Source organism: Haplochromis burtoni, unplaced genomic scaffold (genome assembly GCF_018398535.1).
Source record: "Haplochromis burtoni strain Fernald_Lab_line unplaced genomic scaffold, NCSU_Asbu1 Contig_219, whole genome shotgun sequence".
Classification (NCBI taxonomy): Eukaryota; Metazoa; Chordata; class Actinopteri; order Cichliformes; family Cichlidae; genus Haplochromis; species Haplochromis burtoni.
In genome coordinates this window covers 825,329-833,897 of record NW_024582580.1, presented here as the reverse complement: position 1 = coordinate 833,897, position 8,569 = coordinate 825,329, and the positions used below count along the sequence as shown (strand labels likewise).

Sequence of the window (8,569 nt, the reverse complement as noted above, 5' to 3'; positions counted from 1 at the left end):
TTTTTTTTTTTTTTTTTAGAAATTTTGGGTTAAACATTCTAAGAGTTTTGCATTTTTGAAGAAAATGAAGAAAAATTGAAGAAAAATAGTTTCCCTTTATTTATTGATTGATTGATTGATTGATTTATGTATTCATGCTAATGAATTGAAAAACTTTTAACCAAACTCTATAACTCCTCTTTTATTTGTTGTTGGGGGTTTTTAACAATTATGTTTAACTGTAAAGCATGTTAGGCTTTTCGTGCTGTCAGTGACCGCTACTATTTTTATCATTTTTTGGCAGTCTGTTTTTATCCAAACAGCAAAGTGGCACATGACAATATCATCCAATTAAAAAGCCTAGCCGAACGAAATGGGCGCGGCCTGTTAGAGCCGGCGTTGGGGGCTCTCGTGCAGGGAGTTCGAGCCAAACGTTTGGTTGGTTGGTTGGTTGGTTGGTCGATGGGGGAGACAACAACAAGCTAGACATCATGAGGGTCCCCGAAACACTGATTTGGGTCGCTTTTCTCATCCAGAAGGTGAGAGAGACCACGTCTGTTTCTTCGAAAACTGTCCCTCAGTGCGTCTTTGTCGGGTAGCAGCCTGCGGTTAACAAACAAGGATTTGGGTTTTTATTTCCCTGCGGTTTTCCGGGAACGTTAGCATAGATGCTATGTCTGTTAGCTTGCGGAGATTTCTGTGGGCCCTGGAAACCCACACATTACTCACCTTTTGATGCAGCATTAATGAAGGGGGATTATTGCCGATCGATTCACCTCACCTGAAACCGACACTGGGTTTATCTTCACAGTGATTACGAGACAGCGAATATGATGTTAACCACTGACAACTTGGACTGCGGTAGTGCTGTAAAATATGGAACGCGTCTGAAATTAGAGTGAAATATTTCAAGTCACTGCCAGAAACAATATAACTGAGTGAGCCAAACTAAAATTTGAACAGGTTTTTCTGTTTTGTGTGCAGTGAAAAAACTATTAATCTAGCTAAAGATTGTCATGTGGAAAGGGAAAGAAAGAAGAGGTATTTGAGAAATGTGTTTAAAAGCCTTAAATCTAACTTCAAGTACATTGCAGGAAACCTGATTGTAGGAGCTGTTACTGAGCCTTTTTATACACTGAAGGCTGTAGTTTGTAGTGCTGCTGAGCTTTATTATACATTCAAGGGTTTATCATATTGTGTGCACCCCGTTTATATGAAGAAGGGTATACAAAAACCAACCAAAAGGGGTACGAATAGTTTAATCATAGCTTCAAAAAGGCTTTTGGGAATTTTTATGCCGTCTCAAATTGATGCAGACAGCGAAACATCAACATTTATAGGGCTGCTAGAATTAAAGCTCAACTCTGTGATATAAAAATTTACTTTTTCTTGGACATGTGAGGTGATCCAGCCATTGTTTTTATGTTGACAGGTGGTGGGAGAGTACGGCATGGCCCATTTCAGTGACAAGGGCAAGAGCAAAGGAAAGGATTACTGCATATTCTTCAACTCCCAGTGGGCACGTTTACCTCAGGATCTCAATAAGGCAGTAAGTCACTAACAAAGGGGGTTAACCAAACATTGTAAAATTTCAAATTGCTTCAAGGCCACACAGTGCAATGAGCCTAAGCCTCAGTGTACAACATCTTTTCTTAGGAAGACAGGATGCTGAAATGTAATCTCTACTTTTATTGCCTGTTACGAGTCAAGCTGCTATTTTCTGAACCAAGCGCAATCACTGGAGAGCTTTTATGAATATCAGAATATATTAGGCTGTAGTAATACACGCAACAAGAAATAAATACAAGAATTACAGTTTTTAGGTCATACTCGCACAAGGGTTTTATTTTTAGATATAGGTGTATAATGAGAAACAAACTAGTCTTTTAGAAGTACAAGGATTTTTATGACAAGGCTGCCCCTTTTTACACTAAATGAGGAAGCTTCTTTGTTCCATTAAAGAATAATAAACAGTACATAATGAGTAATTAATTAAAACAAACAACATCTCTAATTACTGTATTTTGAAACCTCTGAGAGTATTTCCAAACCTTTTGTTTCAAAGTCACGTCTCCAGATCCATGACTTGACAACATCGGTCCTGTGCTCACCCTCTGAGGTCCCAGAGGGAGGCTTCCCGAACCGCATCCCCATGGTGATGAGGGGGAACTGCACTTTCTATGAAAAAGTTCGCCTGGCCCAGATTAATGGTGCCAAGGGCCTGCTCATCGTCAGCAAGGACAGACTGGTGAGACAGCTGTTCACGGCTATTCTGTGTCAGAATTAAAGAGGTCTTTTGGTTCATGACAAATCAGAAATGTGCTTTGTTTTTGTTTTTTTCCTACAGACGCCACCAGCAGGAAACAAGACTCAGTATGAAGAGATTGACATTCCTGTGGCACTGCTCAGCTACTCTGATATGCTGGATATAAGCAAGGTGAGAAGTCAGCTACCAACCGATATTTCTCTTCTCACTTTAGAAGCTCTACACCTAGCCTTATTATCCCTTTTCTAATTTTGTGTCACTGGATGCTTTAATATGTGTACCTTGTTTGTAGCAGGGTAAACTACCTTTCATCTGTAATTCTTCATGGTACAGATTCAAGAAAGTGCTGGAAGTATTTCTCAGAGATTTTGCTCCCTATTGACATGATGGTGTCACACAGTTCCTGCAGATTTGTTAACTCCATGTCCACAATGAGAATCTCTTATTGTACCACATCCTAAAGGTGCTGTGCTGGATTGAGATCTGGTGACTGCAGAGTCCATTTGAGTACAGTGAACTAATTGACATGTTCAGGGAACTACTTAGAGATGGTTTAAGCTTTGATACACGTTAAACGGCACATGGCACGTCTATCCAGCTGGAAGCAACTGGTTAAATGCTCCTTTTCAGACAGATTTGGTTTTCCAGTGGAGTGGAAAATGTATCTAAGTGGAAAAGTGTATCTAAAACTGAGCACCATGACGGAGACTCTTGTTGCAATTCATGACTTCAGTCCAGTGTTATGCACTGAATTGGGCTTAATAATCACAACATCAGAGTTAATTTACTTTGAAGTAGGCTAAATTAGGGTTTATTTAATATAAATTAAGTAGCACTTCCTTATTTTGGCATGTTTTATTTAGTTTTGAAGGTTTACATCTGGCAAATCTAATGCTGTTTCTTACTTCTGCAGACCTTTGGTAAAGGACAGCTGGTTGCCATGTACGCACCCAATGAGCCAGTGTTAGACTATAACATGGTGATCATCTTCTTGATGGCAGTAGGAACGGTGGCTATTGGAGGCTACTGGGCCGGCAGCAGAGACAGCAAGAAGTAAGTTTACTGGTCCTGTAAAAGTGCTTCTGTGGAAGCGATTCAGTGGAAAATCCCATAGTGCCAGAGTTTCAGCTGTACTGCAGTATGACAGCCAGAGTCTTCAGACTTTTTGAAAAAATTAAAGTTAAAAAGTGATTTTAGTCTGGGTTGAACAAAACTGCATTAAGTGATACAAAAATACAATGATGCAAGTATTGGGTATCAAAGAAATTCCTTCAGCGAGTGCAAACGATGCATTTAGTCACAGCTGCTAAATTTACATTAGAGATATTTCATCAGGAGAGGCTCCAGAGAACATTGGTCAGAGTTTTCCTGGCAACAAAATACAAGTGCATGATTGCAAAAGACTTTCCTTTTGGGTGACTATGAGTGCTTCTCTTCTTTTCAAACCAAGCAATCTGCATCTTACCGCTGCGACTCCAGTAAAGGGCAGCACTGTTTATTTGAGTATGGGTGACTCATTGGCTTAACCCAATCTGAGTCCATCTTTTTGGAGTTTTCTGAGGTGAAGGAGGGCAGAGTGAGATGGGGTCGCTGACGCACAGCACCGCAGAGAAAAAAACATTTGGAATCATAAGTGCGTGTTTTCAACTCAGGATGGAAGTGAATGCCAGCCAGCTGACCAAATGACTATAAATATAGACTTTTAATGGCAATATGGTTATCCCGTGTGTTTTGGTAAATCACCAAAAATTGGACCATAATCTGCAATTTAAACTGTGAAAGACAAAACCTCAGAGCAAACATGTGTGCATATATACTCTTTGTCTTTAGAGTTACTCACTGTTGCTTGTCCTCCTGCAGACGGTACATGAAGCACAAGCGGGACGACAGTGCCGAGAAGCAAGAGGAGGAGACCGTAGACGTAACCCCGATCATGATTTGTGTGTTCGTCGTCATGTGCTGCAACATGCTGGTGCTACTCTACTTTTTCTACGACCACCTGGGTACGATGCAGATACTCACGAAGCGTACACAGAATATAACCGCTGCTATACTAGTCGCGCTGAAGGAAACATTTAAAAGATAAGTAAATCCGTTAGATCAGAAGCACGTTTATGGGACCAGTAAATGATGGTGGTTTCAGTTCCTTCTGCCCAGTATTCATTAGTGTGTTGGGGGCGGTTAGCCTCTCAAAGCTTTTAATTTGTCCTTACTCACTGTGGCTTGGCATCACTCAGTAGGGATTTTCTCTGGATTGAGGTTGTGCAAAAGATGTGACAAAACCTAAAAAAAACCCAGCATTTGCTATGTGCAAAAAACCCCAGAGCAAAACATATTTGAAAAAAAACCTCCAGAAGTGCAAAGAAACACAGAATAGTGCTTTTGCAATAAGTCTTTGTAGTTTAGAATCAAATGAAGTGATAATTTAGGATATGCTTATTTTTACAGTCTGTCAGAATCAAAAAAATGGTTCCAGAGCAGCTGATTTAGTTCAAGCCTGCAGCTTTTAACTGGATCTTACAGGTTTCCTTGTTTTTCTTGACTGAAACACCTGTATGGATAATTCCTGGACTTACTAGGCATTCATTGTCAAATTTGTTAACTAATTTAAACGTCAAATTTCTCCTCACCACTTGGCAAGTTTATATTCTTTTTATCTACAGTATGCAGTAGCTTACTCAGATTAGGGACACTTGTCCTCCTGCTGCCCAGTGCTCACACTGTGCCAGAGGATGCTTACATTTATCGTGGCAGCAGCTCCTCTCTCACAGTCACTCTCTGATTTACTAAAACACTGTTGCAGAGCCTGATGAGTTTTATGAGTTTGTGGATTTTTGGGACTTTATTATGAAAGCGGTGGAACGCTTTCCTTTCAGAGTTATATTTAAAGAGGGAAGTGCAGGGGAATGCGATACATGCATACTGTACCGAGTCTAACTGAACCGCGCCCGGGCACAGCACGTTAATTATGTTAGTCAAACAAGCTGGACCTTAATGCTTAAACACACTCAGGCCCATCCTGAGTACATCCTTGATAACAGCTCATTTACATGTTTGTGCAGCATAGTTTTCGGCAGCTGAGGTTCGTTGTGTCTCAGTGTTTTATATGCAGAGCCAGCAGATAGAAACAAGTAAAATGCTGGCACTTTTTCCCCTCCGGGGTCCATGCTACTTGTTGTGGTCAGTTTTCTTTAGAGGTAAACATAACTATCGCTCACGTTTTTTTAAAAAAAAACAACTTATTTACACGTTTCTGAATCTCACTTCTGATACTTTCAGCTATCTCCCTCCAGGAATTTACTTATATTTGAAGGTCCTTATATTAAGAATACGGTTATTATTTCCTATATTGTTGCTCTCTTGCTGATAAATTTAAAAGCCAAGTTGATTTGGTAAAGGACTAGATGTCACAATTCCTGACAATGCATTGCTTTTAATGGAGAAAATCTTGAGGGATGGGTGTTATGAGGAAAAGCATCCCAGAAACTTTACCAGTGGCACGCATCGTTATGTGTCTCAACTTTTGTTCTTTTACACAAGCTAATCTGCCATTTTTCCTTGGTTAGGTTTAGGGGTTAGAGATCTGATCTAAATCATTAAAATTTAGACACATCGTCAGTGGTGGACCTTGAATTCATCGGTTGTTTCGGCCATTATCACTAGACACCCTCATTTAAGGAGGCCCCGGAGTGTGTCAATGGTTTATGTTAAAATTGTTTTCTTCTTTCTCCTGTTTAGTTTTCTACAGTTTATTCTATCTATTCACTGCAGCTGAGAAATATGTACCTCTTTAACATTTATGGAAGGTAGCACATTGTATGTCGCTCGGATGATGAAACTTAGTCTATTAGACTCCATTCCCCAGAATCCCCAGGAAAAATTAGACAAAAATGCACAGGAGGAATCACTGGCACTGAACTCATAAAGTCCGCTGGCTTGTTAATCCTGTTGTTGTGCAGTCTCACTTTGTCCATGATGATAGAAGGCTCACCATCAGTGTCTTAAGCCTTTAACATTGCTGCCTCTTTCCTCCTTTAAAAACTAGCTTAAATAAGTAGAATAAATATTTTGCTAACAAAATAAAAAGACAATACAACAAAGCAAGTTTCACTTAAGGTAAAAACCAAATAATAGAAAGGAGCTCAATTAAATAAAATCAATTAAATGAGCAAAATAAGTAAAGATTAAAATGCAATACAGTAGAATAGGTTGTGAATAAAAAAAATTTAAAAAAAAGAAAAGAAGAAGGGTGAAGAAATTAAAAAAAAAATGCACATCACACACAGGTGCAACAAGAAAATACACAAAATGAATAAAACAGGATTTCTGGTTAAAAAGTCCAAGCTTCTAAACTAATCTTATTAAATTAATAATCCCCTCTCCATTTAGCTCCAGGGTAAACTGAGATTCTTCAGAGATCATTTCCTCTCGCAGAGCTGCCTGTTGTCCAGCATTAAGCTGCAGCAGAGTCAAACCCTGCTGAGTGTAAAGAATGGCTGCACTGATAAAGAGCTCAATGGTTGAGATAACATTTCGCCTTTAAACAGATTAAAAAGCTGCTGAAAGCTGCGGATGGCAATAGTGTACAAAAGGGAAAGCAATACCACTATTCAGGCGTTTAAGGAGGGGGGATGCCAAAGAAGCGGGTTTCCTCACACAATAATATCTACTCAGCTTCTGTCTGCTGTTTCTTCACCATTTAGCCATTTGGGTCATCAGGATCTTCTGTTTGGCCTCCTCTGTCGGCCTGTATAGCTGCCTGTGGCCGTTCGTCAGGAGACTTCCTTTCTGCAAGTGCAGGTGAGTCTTCAGGTCATATTAGCAGGTGCAATGATGCTTTAAACAGCATGACATTTGGGGTTTTTTTTGGGGGTTTTTTTTCCTCTCCATACATGTATGTTTTCTATGTCTGGTCAAGGTGCAACTTGATGATTCAACCAAATATTAGTCAGGGTATATATATGTTTGAGCTTCTCAAATCTAAAATAAATTCAAACTTGTTCGCCCAGTTCTTATTTATTAAATTCAATAAAGATGCCTGCTGTACAATCACTCCACCCTGGAAACAGAAAAGCTCATATAAATACTTAAATACTCATTATACTTACAGCATGATGAACAGTTTAGGAACCTTTTTTTTTATATTTTTTTCAGCAATGCGGATTGAGCAGTTGTTTCCTGTTTCTTCTGTACACCCTTTTTTCTTTTGTTTGTAGACCAAATGATACATGGTTAACATGATTATCTGCAGATTAATGCTAATAAAAACACTTTTTAGTTGCATTACATGCTTAACAGTGACTGTATTTCTCTGAGAGAAAGTGTTGTGGTGTAGTGGCTGACATCTGACCTATGTTTTGGAAAAAAAGGATCCCGGAGAACAACCTGCCGTACCTGCACAAGCGGCCGCAGATCCGCATGCTGCTGCTGTCGGCCCTCTGCATTGGTGTCAGCATCATCTGGATGGTGTTTCGCAACGAAGACCAGTGAGTGCACAACACAAAATTTAAAAAACAATTGAATTCATTCCACTACAGCTACAGACAAAGGCGCTGCAGGGCTTCACAGTCATAGAAGAAAAGGTCAAATTCACCAGCTTGTAGCGATTAAAGGGGGAATAATCATGAGAGGCAAAAAATGAGGTCAGGTACGAAGTTTAACTTGAGGTGAATGGGAGTAAGGAATACTATTGATTGACATGTGCAGCGGTGGGAAATAACCAGGATATACCGATAGTAATAACTGCGATAGCTTTAAAAAAAAAAAAAAATAAAAACCTAGACCTCTGTCTGGGTCTAAGCCAAGCCTATTCAAATGGCGGCCCGCGGGCCACATGCGGCCCAGAAGCAACCTGCGAGTGGCCCTGCCTGTGGTCCTGGCAGAAACACAGAAAACGCAAAAAATTAATTAATTAATTTTAAAAAATTTAAAATTCCTACAGCGTAGTGTAGACTGTGAATGCAACACTCCTAGTAGCCTAGCAATATTTAACCCACAATGCACCGTAATGTAAACATATTAAACTATCATTGTAATGTATGATGTGACAACAGCAAGTACAGTTTAATTGCGAGTTTAATAATCTTACAACTGGAATTGTACTACCATGGTGAGGGTCCTGTACAGCCCAAGAGAGAGCTGCAGCAGCTTCCCTTCGTGTTTGCTTCTTGCCGAAGATTCTGAAACAGTGAAATACTGCATGCTGGCCGTGGTGGATGCGGTAATAAGTGACAAAAAAAATTAAAGTAAGTGTGACATCTGCTATTAAAAACGTACCCCTGTCAGACAGTTCAAATATTCATCGAGTTGAAGTTCTGTGAAGTT

General features: G+C 39.7%; 1 protein-coding gene across 2 annotated transcripts in view; it reads left to right on the top strand.

Moving 5' to 3' along the window:
* The first annotated feature begins 371 nt into the window (after positions 1-371).
* Positions 372-8,569, top strand: part of sppl2 (signal peptide peptidase-like 2) — a 16,081-nt gene continuing 7,883 nt past the window's right edge. Inside the window, exons 1-8 of one of the 2 annotated variants that reach the window (XR_316720.2) lie at positions 372-518; positions 1,412-1,528; positions 2,045-2,227; positions 2,327-2,416; positions 3,159-3,298; positions 4,106-4,248; positions 6,949-7,045; positions 7,615-7,731. Coding sequence is in view for 1 of the 2 variants with exons in the window: in XM_005936643.2 (XP_005936705.1) it covers positions 471-518; positions 1,412-1,528; positions 2,045-2,227; positions 2,327-2,416; positions 3,159-3,298; positions 4,106-4,248; positions 6,949-7,045; positions 7,615-7,731 (935 nt within the window). In the remaining variant the exon portion in view is untranslated. The remainder of the gene's footprint in view (positions 519-1,411; positions 1,529-2,044; positions 2,228-2,326; positions 2,417-3,158; positions 3,299-4,105; positions 4,249-6,948; positions 7,046-7,614; positions 7,732-8,569) is intronic. The other variant, XM_005936643.2, reaches the window with a different exon arrangement.